At 41.7% G+C, this 27,224-nt stretch overlaps 1 protein-coding gene across 4 annotated transcripts in view; it reads right to left on the bottom strand.

Moving 5' to 3' along the window:
* GOLGA4 (golgin A4) overlaps nucleotides 1-20,379 on the bottom strand; it is a 126,739-nt gene extending 106,360 nt beyond the window's left edge. For 3 of the 4 annotated variants that reach the window (XM_047875107.1, XM_047875111.1, XM_047875110.1), the window contains exons 1-2: nucleotides 19,999-20,379; nucleotides 7,495-7,584 (exon numbers count right to left, since the gene is read on the bottom strand). In XM_047875107.1, the coding sequence (XP_047731063.1) occupies nucleotides 7,495-7,584; nucleotides 19,999-20,067 (159 nt within the window). In that variant the 5' untranslated portion in view covers nucleotides 20,068-20,379. The remainder of the gene's footprint in view (nucleotides 1-7,494; nucleotides 7,585-19,998) is intronic. The other variant, XM_047875109.1, reaches the window with a different exon arrangement.
* Nucleotides 20,380-27,224: the final 6,845 nt, after the last annotated feature.

Below are 27,224 nucleotides of genomic sequence, written 5' to 3'. Positions count from 1 at the left end.
AGTGTAAACTTTTTTGAAAAAAAACAAGATCTAAATAAATGGAGAAGGGAAAAAGGAAGGAGAGAAAAGAAAAGATAGGAAGCTTCCCAACTAATTAAAATTGATAAAGATAACACAAACAGAAAAGTACAAACCACTCCCTTACAAATACAATTGGGAGAAATGTAAATAAAGAAACCACCAAAGTGAATGCAGCAGGATATTAATAATGCACTCTGACATTAGTAGAGTTGATTTACGGAATGAAAGATTGGCTGCATAGCAGGAAGCCTATTCATATAACTCATTTCCTATCATTAGATCAAAAGAAAAAAATATGAGAACTGAGTAGATACCAAGGCAATTTGACAGGGATATTTTTTACTTTCATTAACTGACAGAGGGTAGGGGCAGGTAGCTTCTAATCTAATGTCTAACAGTAAAATCTTTGAAAGTCAATCTATTAGGGGCAAAATTAATTCCAAACTTAGGAAACATTTCTTGGGGCGCATCCAACTCTTGGTTTCGGCTCGGGTCACGATCTCACAATTCGTGTGTTCGAGCCCCATATCGGGCTCTGTGCTGACAGTCGGGAGCCTGCATGCAATTCTCTGTCTCCCTCTCTCTCTGCCCCTCAGTCCCACCTCTCAAAATAAATAAACATTTAAAAAAAGAAGAAGAACATTTCTGACCCATGACTTTCAAGACACTGCTCAGTAATTCCTAAAGAACAATGCCTATAGCCCTGAAACAGAATAAATTTCTAAAAATGTGGTTAAGAATTATCAAAAGCTGAGGGGCACCTGACTGACTCAGTCGGTTAAGTGACCGACCTTCGGCTCAGGTCATGATCTCGCGGTCTGTGAGTTTGAGCCCCGTGGCAGGCTCTGTGCTGACAGCTCAGAGCCTGCAGCCTGCTTCTAATTCTATGTCTCCCTCTCTGTCCACCCCTCCTCCCTCCCCTGGTCTCAAAAATAAATAAACATTAAAAAAATTTTTTAATTGAATTCCCAAAAGCTGAGAACGTCAAGAATCTCTGTTACAGATGATTTCACAGAACAGTGCAAACTGACTCAGAATGACAAAGACAACTAGAGAGGCAGTATTTCATTTCTGAAAGATATCTCAAATTAAGAAGAATACAAAAGAGGGGCGCTGGCTGACTCAGTTGGTGGGGCATGCAACTCTTGATCTCGAGGTTGTAAGTTCAAGCCCTATGGTGGGTGTAGGGATTGCTTGAAAATGAAATCTTCCTGGGTGGCGCAGTCGGTTAAGCGTCCGACTTCAGCCAGGTCACGATCTCGCGGTCCGTGAGTTCGAGCCCTGCATCGGGCTCTGGGCTGATGGCTCAGAGCCTGGAGCCTGTTTCCCTCTCTCTCTGCCCCTCTCTCTCTGCCCCTCCCCCGTTCATGCTCTGTCTCTCTCTGTCCCAAAAATAAATAAACGTTGAAAATGAAATCTTGGGGGAAAAAAAGGAAGAAAAATAAGTAAGAAAAGCAAAAAGTGACAAAAAAAAAGACAAGAAAAAGTGACATTTTTCTTGAAGTTTGGGAAAGCATTCCAATCCAAAGCAGCCTAATGCTTCATTATTTTTCACTTGCAATGTCGCGATTAACAAAAAATTTGCTATGTGCTATGCCATCCAAGAACTGACAGGCACAGCAAAAGCCTTTTTGTTTCCATATAATAATAATCTTTGGTATGTGATACACAAATTATGAGTATTTTCATACTTCTGAATTCGTTTGCTCATCACAAGGACCCTAAGAAGGGGATATGCATTTCACCACAATTTTAAGGCTCTCAGAAGTTAAAGGCAGTTTTGCCCAAAGCCACATGGCAGGTAAGGGATGAAATCCTGTGATCCCTCCACTATTCCAGGCTGTCTCTATGGGGAAGTGTGCCTGAAAAACAGCAAGTTAATGAGCAGGGTAAGTGAAGGTATGAATCCTTCCTTAAAAGCTCAACAAGTAAAAAGACAGATAACATCCAGGACCAAAGTCCACATAATGGTCTGTCTGTTTCCCTCCCTCCATGTAGGGACCTAAGCAGAACAAGCACGTCAGGCCTTCCCATCTTCCGTGGCTGCCCCCAGTAACAACTTCACGAGCACCTACTATGTGCAAAGCATCATGAGAGGAGATTTACATGCCGTGTTACTGGTAATGCCCACAGCTCCATGAGGCAAGTACTATTATTTCCATTTTACAAAGAGAAAACCTGAGTCACTGAAAAGTTAACTTCCAAAGGTCCTTCAGCCAGCAAGAGGCAAAGCTAGGATAGAAATCCAGGCTGATCCAGAAGACTCCAAAAACCATCCTCTTCTCACTAGTCTATACCAGGTCTTACTCCAAACTATATAAATAGATTATCATGCTCTTAGAAAAATCATTAGATTCAGCCATAAAAAAGGAATGAAGTAACGAAACCTGTTACAACATAGATGAACCTTGAAAACATGCTAACTGAAAACAGCCCAGACACAAAGGGTCACAAATTGTGTGGTTCCGTTTATACAACATTTCCTGAATCAGCACATCCACAGAGACAGCAAGCAGATTAGTGGTCACCAGGGACTGGGGGAGAGGGAGCGCAGGGAGTAGGTGCGTGATGAGCATGGGGTTTCTTTTTGGATTAATGAAAATGTCATGGAACTAGAGAGATACGATGAATACACGGTATCACTAAGGTACCATATGCCACTTTAAAATGGTAAATGTTATGTTACAGGAATTTAATCTCAATTAAAAAAAAAATCATCAGAGTGGAACAGAGGGCAGGAGGCTGTGGTCGCTTTATCTGGCCTAGTTAGCCTTTCACATGCTCTTACACTCTCAGCTGTTCTAAAGCACCCAGCCCTAGAGAGGCAAAAAAGATTCATCTCCAGCAACAAAAACGGAAGGAAGCTCTACGCTGATGTTAAAGCAAGACTATGCCCAGGATCACAAGGGGAAAGCATCTGGTCAACTGAACAGATCTGCCATTTACACAGGGTGAGAGAGAGAGTGTCAGAAATCTACAGACTTCAGAGTCAGTGCAAATTCAGTCTGCTCTCCTTTGCCTTCAACGCCTACAATCATACAGATGATTTTTTATATCCTTATAAGGATGCCTGCAACCAAAGACCAACTTATTTAGATTTACATATAGTATTTAGTGACACAAGAAAGTAGACATATTAGGATTTTCTGCAATAGCTGAAAAAAAGGTAAAACCTTTAATTGACCAAGAAATTAACTTAATGAAACCATCTACTTCCCAAGCATTCTGGATCACAAAGACTTTACTGTATCTACTGGAGAGGTGAACAGATATTTACATCGAGTTAAACTTCCACATTTTGCTAAAAGAAACCTTGTAACATTGAAAACAATAAGTCAGGGTCCTAACCCATGCGGAATATCTGCCATCTCAGAGGTTTAACAAAACCCAAACTCCAGGGAGTGGGAGGGCAAAGAAGATACACCCTTTTAATCAATAACTTAATTATGAAATGAGAAAGTACTTCCTGTAAAATAAACTGAACTGGGGTTTAGTCTACATTGTACTTTGTGGTCAAAAACACCTTTTAGAATTGTCAGAAAATGCTTTAAAAGCAAAGAGATGAAGGGTAATGCTACTCTTTCAATCAGAAATGACTTCTGAAGTTAAACCTCTGAAGCACAGGATCTTTAGGATTGAAATTTGGGAGTTTGGGAAGAAATAAAAAGATAACCTTTACCTTACTTAGCCTATTGTAAAAGAATGTTCAAATCATCCCTTTCAAAAAGGATTGTTTTGGGGAAAAAAATATTATTTCGTAAAGAAATATTCAATTAAAATTTTTTTTAAATTTTTGTTTATGTTTATTTTTGAGAGAGACAGAGACAGAGCACGAGCAGGGGAGGGGCAGAGAGAAGGGGAGACACAGAATCTGAAGCAGGCTCCAGGCTCCTAGCTTGTCAGCACAGAGCCTGACGTGGGGTTTGAACCCACAAACCACGAGATCATGACCTGAGCCAAAGTCGGATGCTTAATCAACTGAGCCACCCAGGAGTTCCCCCCCCCCAAAAAAAATCTTTTTAATGTTTATTTATTTTTGAGAAGGAGATACAGAGCGTGAGCAGGGGAGGGGCAGAGAGAGAGGGAGACACAGAATCCAAAGCAGGCTCCAGGCTATGAGCTATCAGCACAGAGCCCCACGCAGGGCTGGAACTTAGGCAGGGCTCGAACTCAGGAGCTGTGAGACCATGACCTGAGCCAAAGTCGGAGGCTTAACCAACTGACCCACACGGGTGTCCCTCAATTAAAATGTTTTAAGCATCCTGGATAAAATAAGCCTTTTTAAAAAGCAGTAGTAGCAATCAACTACTAAAAACAAGTTATTTTCAGGGTTTCAACTGTATTGTATAGAAACCAATATACTAGAATTATCAACCAATGTACTGAGTATAGTCATGATGCTATCAACACTGACTATTACTCGGTACTGCAGATTTCAATCAAATTGGTTACATGTATAAACTAAGTTCAACAGCATTAAACTCGAAATCACAAAGTGAAAGAAATGCAATACTGCAAGAAAATAAGATCCCAAAGAAAGTACGCATGTGCTTCATATGCTTATACAACTTGCAAGATCATTTAAATGTATTCACCAAGGACACCGTATAATATGCCATTAACTTTGAATGCAATAATTGTACTATAAAGTGTTTATTTTGCTACCAACATCTACTATAAAAAGTCAAAAATTTTTTTGTTTTAATGTAACTTTCATCAAACCAACATCTATAAAAGCTAAAAAAAATTTTGTTTTAATGTAACTTTCATCAAATCGACATCTATAAAAAGTTAAAAATTTTTGTTATAATGTAACTTTCATCAAAATGTTTAAATTTGCATCTACCCTAGAACCCAGCAGTCCCATTCCTAGGATTCTATCCTACAGAAAAAGAGCGTTATAAGTGTTTATGTACATGCTCAGTACAGTACTGCTTGTAATACTGAAAAGATTATAACATTTGACTTATAATACTGAGACTTTCTCCAACCTAATCTATAGAATCGATACAGTCCCAATCAAAATCTCTATAGGTTTGTTTTGTTGTTGTCATTGTTGGTGTTTTATTTTGTTGTGAGTTTGTTTTTGTGAGACTTGAAAATCTGATTCTAAAATTTATATGGAATTTATATGGAAAGGAATAAGAATAACAAGACATTCTAGAACAAGGTGGGAGTGCTGTCGTGTGTCCCCCAAAATTCACACGTTGAAGCCCCAGCCCTCAAAATGTGATATTATTTGGAGACAGAGCCTTTGGGAGGTAATTAGCTAGATAAGGTCAAGACGACAGGCCTTCATGATGGGATTAGTGCCCTTGTAAAAAGAGAAAGAGACAGGAGAGCTGTCTTTCCCCACTACTCCCACCCATCCCTCTCTACCTAGGTGCATGTAGTAAGGAAGGCCCACGCTAAGACATAATGAGAACACAGCTATCGGCAAACCAGGAAGAGAGCCCTCACCAGACAGCCAATCCGCTAGCCCCTTGATCTTAGATCGCCCGGCCTCTGGAAACATGAGAAACAAGTGTTTGTTGTTTAAGCCCTAGTCTAGGAAATGTTGTTAAAGCACCCAAATTGACCAAGACAGGAAAGACCTGCTGTACGGAGGGTAAGATTTAAAATAAAACATTAATTAAAGATTTAGTATAAAATATTAAGACAGTGTGGTATTGGATCACAGACAGACAAAGCAAACAGGGGTACAGAATAGGGAGCACAGAAACAAATCCACTCAATATAGGCACTCAGTTTCTGAAAAAAGGTAGCACAGTAGAGCAATGTGGAAAGAATGGGACAACTGGATAGCATTATGGGGGGGGGGGAGGGGAGGAAGTCCCAGGCTTGATCCCTACCTCACACCATATTGAAAAAAAAAAAATCATTTCCCAAAGGAATGTAGATCCAAATGTGAAAAGTAAAACAGGAGGGGAATATTTGCAAAATGGGTGAAGGAGAGCAAGAGGTACAAGCTTCTAGTTATGGGATGATTAAGTCACAAGAATAAAAAGGACAGCATAAAGAATATAATCAATGATATTGTAATACCATTGTACGGCGACAGATGGCAGCCACACTTTGGGTGAGCCCAGCAGAACTTACAGACTTGTCAAATCACTATGTTGCACACCTGAAACTAATGTAACACTGTATGTCAAACATACTTCAATAAAAAAAAAAAAGTATTTTTTAAAAGTAAAACAGGAAAATACCCTCAGGGTAAGAAAAGAATTCTTTAATAAGAAACAAAAACACTAGCCAGAAAATATGCATACACCAGAGCACATTAAATCTAAGAATTTCAATTCCTCAAAGGACACCATTAAGAGGGTAAAAGGGAAGCCACGGGGCAGAAGATACCTGCAAGGCATAAAGCCAATAAAAAATCCTATCCACACTATATAAAAAAGAACTACAAATCAACAAAAGACAAACCAACAGAAAAATGAGCACATCAACAAGCACTTCACAAAAAAAGATATCGAATGGCCAATACACAGATGAAAAATGCTCAATGTTAATAGTCATCAATTAAAACTACAATAAGAGAACACTATACACCCACCAGAATGGCTGAGATTTTAAAGACTAGCAAGGACGTAGAGCAACACTAACTTTCAGAAGCTCCTGGTGGAAAGGTAAAGTTCTACAACTATTTTGAAAAACAACAGGCATTATCTTCTAGAGTGTCAAAACTATATATGCCTTTTGACCCAGTGTTCTACTCCTAGGTACACAGCAAATGACATGCTGTGTCATTTGGTACACAGGTATGTGTGTACCAGAAGAAAGGTACAACGATGTTCACAGCAGCATAATTTATGATAACCAAAAACTGTTAACAACCTAAATGTTTATAATATTTACAACAGAAAGCATACTTAAGTGGTACTATGAAGAAAAGGACAGAAACAAACACCAAAAGATCAGGATGAGGGCAATCTTTTCGGGGGGAGAAAACAGTGCTATGACGCTGACAATGTGCCTTTTCTTGACTTCAGTGGTGGTTACATGGGGTTTACTTCATAATAATTGATTGACTTGTGCATTTCTGTTTTACTCTCTTCTGTATCTGTATCACAGTTCACAGAAAGACAAAAAGTTGAAAAAATCTAATCTGAACTATGTTGCTGGCTGCAAGTCACATAGAATCAGTTGTTACTACATAGTTTCCAATCAATAGCTTGAAAAAATAGAACTTTGCCCTGTATGTTGCTATGTTGAACAAATTATTATCAAATTATTATAAATCTCAAATATTAAAGGCAGAGTATATTATCCTCTCAAATTAAGATTCTCAAAGAAAACATACTTTACAACAGCATAATTACTATTTACCAAAAAAGAGTAATTGCTACCAATAAAAATAATACCTAGCAATTAAATAATTGACCTGTCAGAGTAATGTAGAAGCCTACATTTTAGATTAATAAGCTTCTTGTAAGACGTTTATTTTAGAAGAAATTCCAAACTTACCTCTCTGTTGGGTGTACCTTCATCAAGTTGCTCTGTAAATGAAGATGCCCTGTTCCTGGTTCCTGTTGGTGTTGAAGAATTGGAGGGAGCCTAGATTAAAAGATTATTGCAGGAATTAGAAAGACTTCATTGACTAGTGGGCTATGCACTGTGTAGTCCTTCTCTCAGTCCCCGCCCAAAGAACCCCAGGAAAGAAAGGAAAAAAACAAACACATGAAAAACAGAAAAAGATACCTAAAACATAATTAACTAGAAGGCCTAGGCTGCCTACTCAGTCCTCGGTAGGACTCTGCCACCCACCAGAGCTATGATCTTAGCTATATTAACTTTTGGAGGGCTATGTGTCCTCACATATAAAATAAGGTTGTGAAGTTAACATAAGATGATAACATTAGGTGAAATTGAAACCAGTTGAGGAGTATATGAAACACTCTGTACTATTCAGGCAATTATCCTGTAAACCAAAATTATTCCAAACCTGAAAGTTCATTAAAAGCAATAAAGTTGCCCATTTAATCTTTAAAGTGATTTCCAGTTCTAATATTCAATACTGTCTAATGCACAGGAAAACATTTCTTTTTTTTAATGTTTCTTTCTTTGAGAGAGAGGGAGTGTGCATAAGCAGGGGAGGGGCACAGTGATGGGGAGAGAATCCTAAAGAGGCTCCCTGCTCAGCACACAGTCCAACACAGGGCTCGATCCCGCGACCCTGGGATCTTGACCTGAGCCGAAATCAAGAGTTGGACGTTTAACCAAAAGAGCCACCCAGGCGCCCCACAGGTAAACACTTATCTAGTCAAGGGCCTTGTTTTAAGTCTATCTTGCACACCACAGCTAGATCCTGAGATGCCAGTCCATTTAATTCTATAAAGGACAGCCTGGCTCCTATAATTCTCAGTACAAAACCCTTCAGGAGAAAGGGTCCAACCTTAAACTAGAAGGTTGAGGTCTATTCCAAGGTGAACTCAAAAGAGTCCTAAAAGTATAAAGCCGAAACCTTAAGACCCTCCCTTACCCATAATAAATAGATCTGAACTCATCTAACATAGAACATCTAACACAGAAATCAGTCTTGATGTCTTACCCTTTTGTAGTCTGCATATGCATAGCTTTCCATAAATAAAAGGCATTTAATAAATATCTGTTAAATAAATGAGTGAATGAATGAACAAATGGAACCCTGATCTATCCTATAGGCACATACCGTTACGGCTAGGCTGGAACAGAGAGGTCATTAGGGACAATGTTCACGCATACACATGCACGTACTTAGTTTGCGATAAGTGTAACATTTCAAATTAAGATAGATGTTCCATAAACGGTATTGAGACAAATGGCCATGCAGATGAGAGCAGAGACACCAATCAGATGTTTCCTTCATACTTACCTATATTGAAGGTATTTTTTCAGTTTTTATTTAAATTCCAGTTAGTTACATACAGTGTAATATTAGTTTCAGGTGTACAAAATAGTGATTCAGCACCTTCCATATAACACCCTGTGCTCATCACAAGTGTACTCCTTAATCCCCATCACCTATCTAACCCATAATTTTTTAAAAACTGCAATATAAAAGAAGAGAGGAGAGTCTATTTCTGTAATCACTGAATGGGAAACAGATTTTTTATGTCAAAAGCAGAAATCAAAAGGATAATTTTAATTGGGACCAGGGCAGGGGGGATGTCAACAAAATAATGACAAAAATCTAATAACCTTTTTTTATTTCTAAACAGCTCTTGTAAGTTCATAAATTAGAACTCAGAAAGCTTACTAACCCAGGCTCCCTTTCACCTCGGGCAGGTGACCTGAGCTCCACCAATGAATACACCCATATGAAACTCTGAGTCATAAGTGAGGGATGTGAGGAAACAGGCATACAAATTTAAAGTTTCCGTCTGGTGAACGATGGAAACAAAGCTTCCTGCAGTTGTGCACAGGAGTGATTAATGCAGCTTTCCAGATGCCTGGCAAGGGCTCCCGCAGACAGTAACCATCCAATCACTTGAAAAGTACACCCCCGCACAGTAAAGGTTTACAATTGTCATTACGTCTTTATGCTTTGGCTTCATGTGAGCCTAATCAGTAACTGACAGCTGCATCAGCTCCGGATTAACTGGCAAAATCAAATGTTGAATTTACAAAGTTGAAGAACAGGTCATAAAACACACCGTCTTCAGAAAAGTTAGTACCACTTGGCAGGCTTGGCCTGATGGCTGGTAGGTCTTCCCCTGGAGTTGCAAGAGTAAGGATCGCAGACATCACATTCGACTGTAAAATATAAAACATGCATAAAAACTAACTGTACTTCCTGGATCTTTAATGGGATATCCTCACTTCAAAATGTAAATGGGTTCAGGGATATCTGGGTGGCTCAGTCGGTTGAGTGCCTGACTCTTGACTTCGGCTCAGGTCACGATCTCACAGTTAACGAGTTTGAGACCCGCTTCAGGCTCTGCACTGACACTGCGGAGCCTGCTTGGGATTCTCTCTCACTCCCTCTCCCTTTCTACCCCTCCCCTGCTCGCTCACTCGCTCGCTCTCAAAATAAATAAATAAACCAGAAAAAAAAAAAAATCAAAATATCAATGGATTTAGATTCCTTCAAACTAAACTTGGTCTAATTAGTTCTCATAGCCATGAGAAATCTAGATAGGTTTCTAAGCTACTTGTCACAATTAATATCTTTATTGCCCACCAATGGATTATTAACTAACCATAGGCCTCAATTTCAGTAAGAAAAATCTTTCGGTCACTGTGGTAAGCAGAATTCTAAGATGACTCCAAACGACCCTCACCCTGTGAGTATGATGAGATCACTCCCCTGATTATCTCACATTACATAGTAAAAGGAACTTCTACAGGCATGTTTAAGGCTACTAATCAGTAGTTTTTGAGTCAATCAAAAGATTAGCTGCATGGTCTAGCCTCATCACAAAAGCCCTTCAAAGAAGAGTCTAGAAGGCAGAGGCAGAAGGCACAGAGATACACTCCTGCTATCCTAAAAGAAAGCAAGTGCCTATGAGGGCCAAGTGACACGGAGCTCCAGGTAGCCTCTAGGGGCTGAGCGGCCCCCTTCAATAGCCGGGAAGAAATAAGGACCTCAGTGCTACAACCACGGACGACTAAATTCTACTACAGGCACGTGAGCATGGAAGAATACTCCATGCTCCAGATGAGAACCCAGTCGGGTTAACACCCTGTGAGACTCTTAGTAGAGAAGCCAGTCACCCATACCAGACTTCTGACCTACAGACTGTGAAGTAACAACTGGGTTATTAGACACTAAGATTGCAGTAATTTGTTATGCAACATTAGAAACAGACACAATCACTTGTATAAGCCTTGGGAATAATAAGCCTTAACTGGCTTGTCCCTATGCCACGACTTTTCACTACCCATCAAGACTCTGCTCAGATGTCACCCTCTCTCCACAAATGCCTTCCTATAGACACTACCACTCTACTAGGAGTACATGCCTCTCTACCTTATGGCACAGAGACTACATCTACCCTTCAAGGCAAATGCAACACTTGGCATAGCACCTAGAAGGCACTGTTAAATAAGTAAGTGCTCTGTAATTGTAACTCCTTTTTATTAAGGTAGGTCCCATGCCCAACGTGGGGCTTGAACTCACAACCCTCAGATCAAGAGTCACATGCTCTACCAACTGACTCAACCAGGCACCCCAACAAATGCTTTTAAATACTGTTTCAGATTCTGTGTCTGTGTCTGTGCCTGTTTCGGATTCTGTGTCTCCCTCTCTCTCAGCCCCTCCCCCACTCGTACTCCGTCTCTCTCTCTCTCTCTCAAAAGTAAATAAAACCTTAACAAAAATTTTTTAATAAAAACAAATCTGCTCAATCCACTGATTCCACAACCCTCTTCAACTGTTTTTACCATACCATGCCACACTTTGTAAGAAGAATGTATATAAACACAGCCACTAACTCTTAAATCTAGAGTACATCAAATATACTTACGTATTTTAGTTGTCTTGAAAAATAAAAATTAAAAAGCATTAACTCTAGGTTAAACAATATAATCTAAACACAACAAAAACACAAATTTTGGATATTCATATTACTGAAAAGTTCTACATATTTTTTTAATTCTATTTATTTATTTTGAGAGACAGTGCGTACACGTGCACAAGAGAAAGAATCCCAAGCAGGCTCCCAGCTGCCGGTGCAGAGCCCAATGTGGGGCTTGAACTCACGAAACCGTGAGATCATGACCTGAGCCAAAGTCAAGACTCAGAGGCTTAACTGATTGAACCACCCAGGTGCCCCTGAAAAGTTCTACAGATAGTCAAAACTACGATAACCAAAGTTTACTCACTGGGGGCTCTATTATCTGGGAGTTTTCATGGAAAGAATTGAGACAGCTGAAATGTTAGATTTAGAAAAATACAGATATAAATATAAGTATAGGTATAGATATCTATATAGAGTTATAGATCCAAAACAGTTAAACCTCATTGGTATCTGAAAGGCTCTGGAGATACAATGAGGTTCAACCGTTTTGAATGTATAACTTTTTGAAATCAATTAACAAACTGTAGCTTTTAAAGACAAAAAGAAACTGAACATAATTTAACATTTTCCAGGTCAGTTGTCACTCACACAACTTGTATAAGTCTTCTCTACTCATTTTAGCCTACTACTGGTTTAGAAACTGGATAATTACACTTATTGGAATTCTAGACAAAATAAGCATGAGGAGGGGGCACCTGGGTGGCTCAGTCGGATGAGCATCCAACTTCGGCTTGGGTCCTGATCTCGCGGTTCGTGAATTCAAGCCCCACATCGAGCTGTCTGCTGACAGCACGGAGCCTGCTTTGGATCCTCTGTCTCCCCCTCCCCACCCTTCCCTGGCTCCCATTCTCTCTCTTGAAAATAAACATTAAAAAAAATAAGGATAAGGAAGCTTTAAATGAAGGTTTTTTTAAAGCTTCCTTAGGAATAACTCAGATTAGCTATGGAATATGAGGTTGGTGACATTAAAATTTTGGCTGCCTTTTGACTTATTTCATGGTTTAAGTTATGCCCCAAAGAGATGAGATGTTATTCCTACACAGCATAACAAAATCTGGCTTCCCTGCTCCCTCCCGCACCCATGGATAATCAATATGGCAAGGGCACCACCACAGAATCCTTCTTACCACAGCCCTGGTGAAAGTCTCTTCCTAATCTATTTGACGCTCCAACTCTATTGGAATGGTCAAAGTAACTTGGGAGTTAATTCTTCATATAAACCTTTATATCCTACTTACCAAAATTATCAGGGCTTTCACGTGTCCTTAATAAAGCACCTTCTGTATCCCAACATCTAAAACAGTAGTGCCGTAAATGAATACTGCTGTTCATGTTATAAATGCTTACCTCTCAAAACAAGTCCTTTAATATAGTGAAACCCACTCACCCAAAAGTAATTTCAGGAAACTTGCAGTCAAACAGATGGCAGATGGACTATATGCTCATTCTTTCTCTATCTCTTTCTACTTTCTACCTCTACCTACTTTCTCTACCTTGAAATTAAAAATTTTCAACCAAGTTTCAGACGACTGGTATGAATGAAAGAACAGTAAAATAGTTAACACAGATGAGGACACTATAACCCCAAGGACCTACACAGATGGGAAAGTGATGAGAAGCACGCCTGTTTTCATCCTCATGACCACGAAAAGACTTAGCACTTAAAACAAAAAGTATAAATGCCAAGACGGAAAGTGAAGAGAGAGAATCAAAAACAAAGATTGGTTGAAAGATCCTCGGGTCCCCGTCCTACCTTACAGATCCTCTAAAGAACCTGAGGTTTATTTTCAGGAGCTAATGAGGCTCCAAACTGGGTGAACCCAAGCATAGTAAGATAGGAGTGAAGGGCAAAGTATATGACTAACTTTGGAGGGATTAAGTGATACTATCCACAGTGAATTAGCCCTACTTCAGAAAGTTGGCAGCTTGGCTTAAAACCCCTCACCCTTTCTCTAAAACACACCATGCTTCTCTGGAAAAACCAAATGACCTCTTTAGAAAGAACTCTGGTTACCAGCATGAAGGTATTTCCCCCAACAGTAACTCAGCAGTGAGCCCCAGTGTGTCTATGCCATCACATGCCATTTCCAAAGAGTATCAGACTTTTAGTGCCTCACCCTTGATAGCCCAGAGCACTTAATAAAGTTTCCAAAGTAAAAAAGGGAGCCAAAAAAAAAAAAAAAAAACTAGAAAAACCAAACAATAGAGATTAAAAGAAAACTTCAAAACAAAAAAATCACCATTATTCTCAGAGATATTAAAAATATTATATCTACATAACAAGAATAATGCTATGAAAAAGCAAAAGACAGTAAGAAACAGCCCTTAGAAATTTTAAAATAGCCAAGTTAGTTAAAAATCCAATTGAGTTTGAAAGTTGAAGCAATCTCTCAAAAGTAGAGCAAAACAGGGGCGCCTGGGCGCCTGGGTGGCGCAGTCGGTTAAGCGTCCGACTTCAGCCAGGTCACGATCTCGCGGTCCGTGAGTTCGAGCCCCGCGTCGGGCTCTGGGCTGATGGCTCAGAGCCTGGAGCCTGTTTCCGATTCTGTGTCTCCCTCTCTCTCTGCCCCTCCCCCGTTCATGCTCTGTCTCTCTCTGTCCCAAAAATAAATAAATGTTGAAAAAAAAAAAAGTAGAGCAAAACAAAACAAAAATCCAAACACACACACAACAACAACAACAACAAAACCAAAAACGGAAAATAAAGGGTAAAAAAGTGAAAGAATCTATCCTGAAGGCACAAAAGCTACCAAACTGCAGCTCAAGAGAAAAGACAAAAAACAAAGGAGAGGGAATTATCAAAGAAATTACATCTAAAAGTTTCCAAGAAGGTAAGCGCAGGAGTCACAAACAATGCCCACCGAGTGTCCAGAACAAAGCATATAGAAATCCATTCAAAGGCATATTTACCATGAAACTTGAGACAAGATATAAAAGGAAGATCCTAGAGTCTCCAGAAAGAAAAAAAACAGCACAATGACAATGGACTTCTCAATAGCAACACTGCAAACAGAAAACAATGGGTCAATGCTCCCAAAATCATCGACCTTGGCGGGAAATCAGTAAATACGGTTTATAATGTACAAATCAACAAACCAGCAAAGCAACAAAATCTTTTTATTAGAAATATGAAGTTAAATATCTGGGCAAACAGAAAATATTGAGAACATGGAGAACAGGACTGCAGGGTTGGAGCAGACAATGGTTCTTTTTTGCATAATACCCTTTTAGTAGTACTTGACCTTTTAAAACCATACATTATTTTTGATAAAAATAAAAGCAAATCTTTACTTTAAAATTTAAATTAAATATCATAAGCAATACAAAATACCCAACAAAATTTAAAAGCATGACTAAGAGATGGTCTATTTCTCATCTTAAATCTCATCCAATAGTTGATAAGAAATAATAAGTGGACTGATATTCTCAACCCTTCAGACACTAGCTACTGTTAACAGCATATCTGAAGGCCAGTCACATGGTACATGCTAACTTAACCCCAGTGATTCTATAAAATAAGACAGAAAAATCAGTAATACCTTTACAATCTAAGGAATATACACTTGTTGAGAATTTATAATTTAAAGTCAAATATTTCAGAATTCGAATTTATGTTTAAGTACATCATGGTGATTAGGTTTCTAGTATAAGAATGTAGACTGAATGCCATTGTTTACCTCCTCTCCCTCCCCAAAACTTATTGAAACAAAGGCTTAAAAAAAAAAAGTAGAAAAACAGATTAATGAAAACTCACGAACAAGACAGAGAACAGCAGCGAAAAGATAAAACAAAATTCTTAAGACTCGAAGGCAAAAGGATTCAGATTGGTTGAGAAATCAGGGCAAAGGTGGCTACAGCTCCAAATTGGCACAGAAGGCTAAAGAAGAGGCAGCAGCAACTTTTGCCAATAGGAAAAAAAAAAAAAAATCATGGGCTTAAAGTACTAGAACGGGAAATTATTGTTCTCATTATTGCTCTCAGGGATTAATGAAGGGTTTGTGTAACAAACAGGTACTTGAGGTCAGCCTCCTCCAACCCAAACATTTACAGACCAAAGTAACTGCAAAATATAATAAGCAACCTACCTTGTAGGAGTTAGATCTTCAACAGTGGGGGCTGGTACCACAAAGCAGCAGGGTAACAACATACCCACATTTGCCCAATGCAATCCCAGGCCCACCCAGTTCATGCCAGTTTCTGTTCCAAGATCATTATTAGTAGTGTCCCCTTTCACTCTCAAGAATGTTAGCGTAATAAATTATACGGTCACCTTTCAAAGTAGGTAGACCCTCTTCGTTTAGGCTGGCAGAGGAGGCACTGTCTTACTTGCACAAGCACTCTCCACACAGCACAGAAGCACGTAAGAGCAGAGAAAACCCATGTCATCTATCAAAATAAATCACCCTCCAGGACTTCGTAAGTATAAATGAACAAACAATAATCACAAGACCTCTGTCTTTAAAAAAAAAAAAAAAAGCAAAATGAGATGATCAGTACAAATATAACAAGTGACCCAGAAAAATTAGATAAATCAAGAAACAGAACTTAGGGGTGCCTGGGTGGCTCAGTCAGTTGAGCATCCAACTCTTAAATTTCAGCTCAGGTCTTGATCCCAGAGTCGCGAGTTCAAGCCCCGTGCTGGGCTCCGCGCTGGGTGTGGAACCTACTTAACCAAAAATAAATTAATTTTTTAAAAATATAAATTTTTAACTTCATGTTTAATTGGTGATTAGGCTTCAAGTCATCATCAGAGTTGATTAAGTATTTACTTAAAATAATATCTGCAAGGAAGGATGCAAATACTCTTAGTACCAACCAAACAGAAGCAACTGGGGAATATTAGAAGGCTATCCTGCTTTTATTAAATGTTTTCAAACTCTTAAGGGACCCTATACCATATCACTATTACTACTGCTGAAAAATTTTACAAATATTGTAAAGAAAATGGTTCACCTATCCCACAATTACCTACGCCTACTAGCTCAATCTACTGGAAACCTGCCTATCAGGCCACCTCACCTACGAAAAGCAAGCTGAGAACCAGGAAGTATGCACACAAAGGCCTCCAAAAACCTCAAAACAAATGTCTCAAAATTTGTGTTAATACACTAACGAACCCCTCAGGTACTTGCCCTTATTTAACGCAAAATTTTAGAAGCTTATGTGTCTTGATTCAAGCTGGAGACACTTGAAAAGCAGAAAGAAGAAAGACACAAGGCAGACAGCAAGGAAGGTAACAAAATTACAAAAGGCAGACCAAGAGCAAACAAACCTCTTTTTTTTTTTATTTCTTTTTAATTTTTTTAAATTTATTTTTGAGACAGAGAGAGACAGAGCATGAGCAGGGGAGGGGCAGAGAGAGAGGGAGACACAGAATCCGAAGCAGGCTCCGGACTCTGAGCTTGTCAGCACAGAGCCTGACGCGGGGCTCGAACTCACGGAGCGTGAGATCATGACCTGAGCGGAAGTGGGAAGCTTACCCGATTGAGACACCCAGGCGCCCCAAGAGCAAACAAAACCTCTTGAGTGAATAAAAGGGAAATGCCTTTCACACCTGTTAAATTCTTAAGGGCACAGTGCCTTCAACACAAAATAATTTATACTCAAAAATGAAGAGGACGCCTGAGTGGCTCAGTTGGTTAAGCGTCAGACTTCAGCTGGGTCATGATCTCATGGTTCATTGGTTCAAGCCCCCACGTCGGGCTCTGTGCTAAAAGCTCAGAACCTGGAGTCTGCTTTGGATTCTGTGTGTCTCTCTCTCTGTGTCCCTCCCCTCCCTGCTCTCTGTCTCTCAAAAGTAAATTAAAATGTTAAATTAAAAAAAGAATTTTTTAATGAAAAAATGATAATATACAAATTCAAGATCCTTTGCTTAAGCAAACAAGTATACGTATAATCTACTGCAAAATGATTGTCATCAAAAAAGTTTTTTGTTTTTAATTTACCCTTTAAAAAAGAAACATTAGATCTGAAAACAATAATCTAGAACTTCTCATCCTTAAAGGGTTCTTAACAGCTGAAGATCTGAGACCAGAACAGAATCAAGTTTCTATCAGTAGATGATCACTAACAGCTTAACTCTTTCGTTCCTGGAAAAATACACATATTATCAAAGAGGATTTTTAAAAATCTTGCATACCCAAAGTGATTTTATTTGATCCGGATGTACTGTCTCACTTAATATGTTAGCTTGTACCTAACTTTTTTACTATTCTAAAAACGATCTCTCTCAGTTAATGCACACAAGCAATTCATTTTCATGAAGAAAAACTAAACATTATTTATAAGAAAAATAATCTGGGGTACCCGGGTGGCTCAGTCGGTTGAGCATCTGACTCTCGGTTTCCACTCTGATCATGATCCAAGGTTGTGGGATTGAGCCCTGCATCAGGCTCTGCATCCAGCTCTGTGGACAGGCTCTGCAATGACTGTGGAGCCTGCTTAAGATTCTCTCTCTCCCTCTGCCCCTGCCCCCCCTCACACTCTTGCTCTCCCTCTCTAAAATAAAAATAACCATACAATATCTCATGAGCACTTCCCTCTTAAACCATTTTCACTGCCTGCACATAAATATACTTTATATACATATTTTCCCCCACAAAACTGGGATCACACTTTACATGCTGCTTCTTAATCTGTCCTTTAACACAAATGCCTTTGCGCGTTAACTATTACTTTTCTGTGGGCTCTAACAATAGCTGTGTGACGTCAGGCAAGTTAGCCTCTCTGAACCTGACTCCTTCATCTATAAGGCTACCTACCTCTTTGGTTTACATAAGAATGAAATAAAAGAATCCACACAAAATACAAAGCAAAATGCCTCTCACGTAGTAAGAACCCAGTGAATATTGGCTTTTGTTAAGGCTGCGTAATAGCCGACTACCGAACACAGCCTATTAACCAATTTTCTATTTTTAGCCAGTTTTTACCTATTAAAACAGCACTGCAATAAAAATCCATGAGGCCAAATCTTTTAACACATCCTAAACTTTCTCAGGATAAACTCCCAGCGATGCAATCTTGGATCAATGATATTTTACGCATTCCCAAACGTAAGTGCTTTACATCCACTAACCTGGTGCTTCCCCACATTCCTCCTCTCTACCTCACTTTTAAGTCTTTTGTTTCTTAAGAACCCTGTTTTGTAAAGTTAGAAAAGCTTGCAGTAAATGGCATGAACAGTAAGATACTTACTATTTGAATGTTATCACTATTTACATTTTATTCAGGAGAATGACCAAGCCTTCAGCGTCATGTTGCAATGTATTTCAGTTTTACTCTACGTGAGCTTTAGCTTTTGAGAGGACAGCTTCGACTGACAGTTTCAGAATAAGCCCCATGCAATAATCGATTTAATAATTGTTAACCGGTTGCTTCGCGGTTGTTAAAAAGCCGTGCAAGATAAATGCTGTATTTTTAAGACGTATTTTTAAATGTCTCCAAATGAATCAAAACTCAGCCTTTCTTACAGAAACTCTAAAATAGAGAGAGAGAGAAGGGCTCAGTCTGTTGAGACTGAGAAAAGCCGGGAAGCAATGCAGAAGAAGCCCTCATCTTTGCTCAAGAGACCGACTGCCGCAGGCACCAACACACACGTCCTCATCGGAGTCTAGGAGACTGTTTCTTTAACTTAACAAGGCTAACACGCCCCCTTTTTCCTAGAAACTGTCACTTCCTGAAGCCACGGCATTCAAGAAAAAGGAACGGAGCACGGCTCTCTCTCGGAGAAGCAGAACGCCCGGCTGGGGACAGGCACAGCCCTGGCCTGGCCTCGGGACGTCTGCCCCTCCGCCCGCCCGGGATCAACCAAGTTATGCGAAGTGACTAACTCGTGACAGCCTCGGGCTTTGGACGCGGGCCACACCGCCACCTCTTTCGGGTCCAACGCTCCAGCGAGCAGCCTGGCCCGGAACGGCCGGACCCTCAGCCCTCCCCTCCCCACGGTTTGGCACTGCACTCGCGTAACAGGTCAGGAGTCTTGCGGGACCCTGGCCCTGGCACCCTCAATCCCCGGGCGGTGACGGGACACGGAACTTGGGTGGGGAAGTCATCAGATACGACAAGGAACCCAAGTTTTCCCATCCTGCTCTCACGCCTGAGCTGGGGTCTCGGACGCGTGGGGGAACCTTCGGTACGAGTCAAAGGTCATGCAAGATCGGAGCCCTCGTCGCGTATTCTCAGGCGAGGGTAGTTGCGTTAGGGGAAAACCAGAGGTCAGACGTCCCGAAGGATCCAGCCACCACCCCCCCCGCCACTCTCCTGAACGGAGTTTGAGGATGGGGGGGAAGGGGGGAAGGGGGGGGTGGGTCCCCGACACAGAAGACCCGGGCCGTCCCGGGCTCATTCCCAGTCCGGAGTTTGGGGGAGATACTCAAGTTCCAGGTCAAGGGTCACGAAAGAACCCTCCCTTGCCCTGGCCCCCGAGCCAGTATCCAGGGGGGTCGGGAACTAGAGAGCGGCGCCATAGTACCTGAGTCGAGGCCAGCGCCTGCTGGAGCTGCTCCTCCTCGATGATCTTCTGCTTCAGCTTCCTGAACATGGCGCAGCGCGGGGTCCCGAGTGTGCGACCGGAGGGGCGAGCGTCCACGGAGACCCGGCCGCGGCGGGGACGGCGGCTTCTCTACACCAGGGACCGCGGGGGCCGGGCCTCGCCGCCTCCTCCTTGGGCTCGCAGGCGGATCGGGACACTCGGCCTGCGGGTGTCGGCGTCGCCGCCGCCGCGTCTCTTTCTTCTGGGTGCCACTGGTTGGCCTATGCCCCCCATCCAGCCCCGGCGGCGGCGGCGGCGGCGACGGCGGCGACAACGGCAGCAGGTGAACCGGGGGCCAAAGACGCCTGCGCGGCCTACGTGGAGCTCGCCGAGGGAGCTCTACGGAGCGCCGGAGGGGCCAAGCGCCAGGTCGCGCCGGCACATGCGCGCTCTGGGCGTCGCGCTCGAGCGCGGCGGCGGGGGACCGGACGCCGCGCTCTGCCGTGCCGAGATTCGCGTCGTGCAGAGGTGCCCTCGGGGCTGAGTCTGAGTGCTGCACTGACGCGCTCCGGGGCTCCGCCACTGCAGAGCACAGCGGGGAGGGTGCCGCTTCGGTGGAGGACGGCGGGCCGCACGGGCCCGCCGCGAAGAGCCGCGGGGGCGAGCGTCTGGGGTGGGAGAAAGGGGGTCGCCAGGGAACCCGCCTTGTGCTCTGAAGGACGGTGCTTTTGCTTAGTATTTGTGGTTAAGCATCTGCACCCTCAGTGCCTGGGACCCCTGCTGCTCCGCAGAAGGGCCCTCTTTCCTTCCCTGGACTCGCCCCGCGGTCAAGAAGCACCTGACCCGAGCCTCCCAGGGTCCAAACGTCTCAGGCCGATACTGGAAAATCTCAGTCGTTTGGACATCTGCCCTGATTTTTTTTTTATTTAACCGAAATTGTATACATTCACGTGTTCGTTCAAAAATCTTTATCATTCTAAGTGCCAGGATCTTCGGGGGTGTTAAAAGAACTCACATGGGGCGCCTGGGTGGCTCAGTCGGTTAAGCTTCCGACCTCAGCTCAGGTCGTGATCTCCCCGTTCGTGAGTTCGAGCCCCGTGTGGAGCTCTGTGCTGACAGCTCCGAGCCTGGAGCTGCCTCGGATTCTGTGTCTCCCTCTCTCTCTGCCCCTCCCCTGCTCACACACACTCTCTCTCTCTCTCTCAAAAATAAAGAATAAACATTTAAAAAAAATTTTTTTTTTTAAAGAATTCACAGCCGGTAGAATGCACAAATTTTTAAAGGGTCCAAGTTCACCCCTAGTATCTGCAATCATCCTAAAAGAGTTTAATGTGTATGTGCCTAATTCTTCCAACACCCGGAACTTAGACCGGCTGTGAACTCTCAAATACATCTCGGCAGCATGCTATACCAGATTGCTTCAGAACCTGGGAGGATATACGCCGATATTCACATTTTAGCTCATTTTATTTACTAACAAGTTCTTCCGTGAGATCCCATAGCACGATCCCTAAATGTGGGAGGGCCAGAGCACGGTCTAGTGTGAGCACTGCATTGACAGCTGGGCTAAGTCCTCTCTTATCCCATAGTGAACACCTATATATTTACCAAGAAAGTTGTATCACCGTGACCTTTGGACGCATAGTACAAGGTCAGACTCCTGAAGGGAGCAGAAAGGTCACGAGTGACACCCATGTGGTATATAAGACAACGGAGAATGAGGGAAAGTAACAAACTAGATAGCGCAAGCCCATCCAGAGGCAATTTTAAATCCCTGCAGCACAACAGCTCTTAGAATAAAATTCAGCCCAAAGGCCAGATTGTGACCTCTGAGTCTCAACTCCCTGCCCCTCATTTTCCTCATCTGTAACCTTTTAACATTTCATGGGTATGTTGTCAAGCTTGAAGTGCATAGAGTATAGCTCATAGTAAACGATACTTAGAAGTTCTAGGAGTTTCATTCTCTTTTTACTTCTAATACTCTGCCTCTGTATGTCGAGAGCTCTAGTCCAGACCTCTCCCGTGAGCCCCAGATTATAGCATCTTCATCAGGCTGTCAGGTTTGGAAAGGCAAAAACCGTGGCTGTCATACAACTCAGCTTGTGCCTGGTCCAGGGCCTGCCACTACATTTCTACAGAATTATGTAGAATACACCCAGCTGCCTATGGGACAACTTTTCTTAACGGCGCGCGGTCACCTCGATTCAACACGTCTGAAATTGGAACCATCCGCTGTTGCACCCCTCCCGTCACCATCAGACTTGCCCCTCTGTGTTTCCTCTCACCCTCCTGCATTTTCTCCTTCTCACAAGCTTGTTTTGCCGTCTGTATTTTATGCCTTGGCGGGTGTCACCGCCATCTGCCCAGTTCCCCAAGTGAAAAGCGCGGAAGTGAGTCAAAACGTGCCTCTCGTTCTCCACCCAGATCTGGAGAACCCCCAAGCCCTGTGTCTTTTACTCTGAAACACTTCTCAAATCCGTTCTCTTTCCTATTCACCCTGCCACTAGTTAGTTTCGGTTTCCGTTGCATTCCACCACTTAAATGATCTCCCAGTTTCCAGATTGGCTGCTCTCCGATATATCTTCTACGTAGCTGAAGTTACTCTCCTGCCGAAACCCCATCAGTGGTGTTCCAGTCCCGCAAAACACTATTCAAATTCTCAGGCAGTACGAGAAACCCTTGGCGGCTTGGGTCCTGCTTTCCCTCCAGCTGCACCCTCTCCATACTTCACACTTAAAACCTCTAGGAATTTCAAATTAACTTGGGGTTCTCTTGCACATCTGGCTTTTTAAACAAGAAAAAAAAATTTTTTTTTGAGGTGGGGAGGGACAGAGAGACTCTTAAGCAGGCTCCAAACTGTCAGCACAGAACCCGACCTGGGGCTTGAGCCCACAAACCATGAGATCATGACCTGAGACGACATCAGGAGTGAGAGACTTAACCAACAGAGTCACCGAGGCACCCCCACATCAGCTTCTGTACTTCCTTGCCTTTCTTTTTTTAGTCCCCAAGCTGTACGTAGTAGCTATACATACATTAAGAAAATCTTAATGAATTCCGTATGCTTATTTCCTCCACGACTTTGTACTTTTCTTCTTTTCCACCTTTCTCGTCTATCCGTGATAATCCTGCCTACATGTTCTCATCCCTTTCAAGTATTTCCTAACACCGCCACTAAACCCCTTACCTACACACACATCGATGGGGTTAATCATCCTACCGTCTGAACAACCTCAGTCTTACATGCTGTTAACACATGTAACACATGTGTTAACACATGTGTGTTACACATGTAACAAAAACAAAAGTACGGTTGAGCGACACAGATTTGAACTGAACAGGTCTAGTTATACATGGATTTTTTTTCAATAACTACAGTAGAGCAGTGTAAACGTATTTTCCTTACAATTTTCTTAATAACACCTTCTTTTCTCTAGCTTGCTTTATTATAAGAATGCAGGATATAATACATATAATATACAAAATATGTGTTCGTTGACTGTGTTATCGATAAGGCTTTTGGTCAACAGTATTTGTCGTCATCATAAGGCTTTTGTCATAAGCGCTCACATTTTGGAAGAGACAAAAGTTACAGATTTTTCGACAGTGCATGAGGTTGGTACCCCTGACCCCTGCATTGTTCAAGCATCAATTTGTATAATCTTATCCCCCAAATAACTCCTATTCATAATTTAGTTTGTACTCCTTCCGTTTTGTTTCTGTATTTGTGAAAACATGTATTTATGTGTACATGTAATTATCTGTATATATTTGTAGTTTTACAGAAACAGATCATACATATTCTACATCATGCCTTTCTCAATTAACATGCTACGAATATCATTTCTAATCAGTGCCTGTATTTCAGTTTCCTTAATATCTACATAGTATTTTATACAATGGATGAAGTATAATTTATGATTAATGTATTGATGCCCATGTATTAATGAACATTTTGCTTCTCTCCACTTTTTGCTATTAAAAAGACGATATTAAAGTGAACAATTTTACAAATATGTGCACTTGTGTGTATGTTTTTGTGGAAAATAGTGGATTTTTGGAAATGTAATTGAAGTATCCATTCATTATGTACGGTTAATGCCAACTTGATCTCCACAGTGAATCCTAATTTATGTTTCTACCAACATTTTTTTTAATGTTTTATTTCTTTTTGAGACAGAGAGAGCCAGAGCATGAGCAGGGGAGGGGCAGAGAGAGAGGGAGACACAGAATCCGAAGCAGGCTCCAGGCTCCGAGCTGTCCGCACAGAGCTCGACGCAGGGCTCGAACTCACAAACCGTGAGATTACGACCTGAGCCGAAGTCAGATGCTTAACCGACTGAGCCACCCAGGCTCCCCTCTACCAACGTATTTTTTTTAAATGTTTTGACAATAAAAAGATGACAAATGGTACTTTACTGTTAATTTCCATTTATTTAATTGTAAGCAAAGTTAAAATTCAGTCACAAGTATACATGTTATTATAGATCTTTCAGATTATATTATAAAATTCGTGTAACCCAGGTATTAGCGTTTCCTTTTCCCCTGAGGGACAACTCCCTCTAAGTAAATTTAGGGACATGGAGTGTTCCTTGATCTTCCAAGGTATGTGTTCTTCCTAAAGTCTCTACTAAATCCCATTCCACCTTGGGGAATGGTGGAACCAACTCTTCATTGGTTATTGTTCTCAGTCTGGAACTCGTGACCGTCGTCTCCCTGGGTACCTTGATGCTGTACCTCTAAGGGACTTTGCAGGATGAGAATCGGCAGGAAGTAGAAAAGCAAGTTGCATTTGGGGGCTATACCGAATGACCTAGTGGACCCACTCTCATTTCCTTCCGTTACAGCCCTGCTCAAGACATGCGGACTCATCAAATTTATTAGCAGACTGGAAAACACTAAAGGAATTATGCCATATTAAAGGAAGAAATTAAAACTATATGTTAAATCAGGGTTGGGGAGTTGGGCAAAATAAACAAGGGAAGTGGGAGATACAGGCATTCCCAGGAATGAGTAAGTCATGGGAATAAAAGGCACAGCATAAGGAATCCAATGTACTGTAACAACAATGTAATGGAACGGATGGCAACTAGTGCTGAACCTAACAAAATGTATAAATCTGTCAAATCACTAAGTGGTCCACCTAAGATTAATGTAACATTGTGTCAACTATATTAAAAAGCAATTATATGCTAAATACAACTTTTCCCATAATTGAAGGAAAAAACTCATCAGAAGTTATATCTTTGGAGTGCCTGGTTGGCTCAGTTGGAAGAGTATGTGACTCTGATCTCAGGGTCGTGAATTCCAGCCCCATGTTGAGTGTGGAGATTACTTAAAAAGAAAGAAAGGAAAGAAAGAAAGAAAGAAAGGTTTAAAAAAAGTTATGCCCTTAATATGATATATGTTACATATATTATATATTACAAGATTCTTAATCCTATTAAGGATATAACTTAAAATTTTTTTATGTTTATTTATTTTTGAGAGAGAGAGAGAGAGCACAAGTAGGGGAGGGGTCGAGATACAGGGAGACACAGAATCTGAAGCAGGCTCCAGGCTCTGAGCTGTCAGTGCAGGACCTGACGTGGGGCTCGAACCCATGAACCGAACTATGAGATCATGAACCGAACTGTGAGATCATGACCGAGGTCGACAGCTCAACTGACTGAGCCACCCAGGCGCCCTGAGGATATACCTTTAAATTATCCATTCCCAGACCTTCATCTTATTCCCTGTCTCTATCCATAAGCGCCCCTCAGCAGGTGCATTCTCTTCTAGCTTCTACCAACCTTTACGAAAACTCTTACCTTTAACCACAGGAGTTTGCCCATGCTCCTTCTCCATCCAGGCAGTCTTGGAGACTCAGTATTTCTTTTTTTTATTACTATTAAAATTTTGTTAACGTTTATTTATTATTGAGAGACAGAGAGACACAGAGCATGAGCGGGGAAGGGGCCGAGAGACGGAGAGACACAGAATCCGAAGAAGGTTCCAGGCTCCGAGCTGTCAGCACAGAGCCCGACTCCAGGCTTGAACTCACAGACCGCGAGATCAGTCGGACACTTAACCGACGGAGCCAGCCAGGCGCCCCGGAGACTCAGTATTTCTTAATTTTACATTTATCATACTCTGAGCTATTCAGGCTACAGTAACGCCACATGGGAAGGAAACTGAGTTCCCAGGAGTAGATTCCATGGTAGACTGTGGCCCTCCACACCTGTCCTCCTCAAAGTCTCCCTTGAGAATTGAAAGTATGCTACTTTGCTCTTCCCCACAGCACGGAAGATCTTAAAAAGCAGCCAAAGAAAAAAAGACATGTTATATACAGAAAAACAAAAGTGATGACTGCACGGAACAGCATCTTTAAAATGCTGAAACAAACCAAAAAATGCTGAGAAGTATTCATCTATAGTGAAAGCCAAACAAAGACATTTTCAGAAAAAGGAAAGCTGAGATAATTTTTTACCAGCAAATTTGTACTATAAGAGGTGCTCAAGGGGCGCCTGGGTGGCTCAGTCGGTTGAGCATCCAACTTCGCTCAGGTCATGATCTCGCAGTTCGTGGGTTCGAGCCCCGCGTCGGGCTCTGTGCGGACAGCTCAGAGCCTGGAGCCTGTTTCGGATTCTGTGTCTTCCTCTCTCTCTGACCCTCCCCCGCTCGTGCTCTGTCTCTCTCCATCTCTGAAAAATGAATAAATGTTTTAAAAAAATTAAAAAGAAGTGCTCAAGAAATGATACCAGATGGATATATAAGAGGGAAGGGAGAGCTCCGAAAATAATAAATATGTAGAAAAATATGAAAGACTAGTTTTTATCCTTTCTTAATTTCTTTAAAGTCAAATTGTTTAAAACAAAAATAATGACCCTATATTCTGGGGTTTTCAACATACAAAGAAGTAAAATCTATGAAAACAGCACAAAGGACAACACATAGTTAAATGGAAGCATACTGTCATAAGGTTCTTACATTATATGTGAAGTGGTATAACATTTAAAAAAATTTCTTTAATGTTTATTTTTGAGAAAAAGAGACAGAGACAGAGTGTAAGCCAGGGAGGGGCAGAGAGAGAGGGAGACACAGAATCCGAAGCGGGCTCCAGGCTCCGAGCTGTCAGCACAGAGCCGGACATGGGGCTTGAACCCACAAACTGTGTGATCATGACCTGAGCTGAAGTCCGGTGCTTAACTGACTGAGCCACCCAGGCGCCCCTCTTTTAAGTTTTT

This window comes from Prionailurus viverrinus, chromosome C2 (assembly GCF_022837055.1).
Source record: "Prionailurus viverrinus isolate Anna chromosome C2, UM_Priviv_1.0, whole genome shotgun sequence".
Taxonomy (NCBI): domain Eukaryota; kingdom Metazoa; phylum Chordata; class Mammalia; order Carnivora; family Felidae; genus Prionailurus; species Prionailurus viverrinus.
The sequence above is the reverse complement of the archived record's forward strand: the minus strand, read 5'-3'. Positions and strand labels throughout refer to the sequence as shown.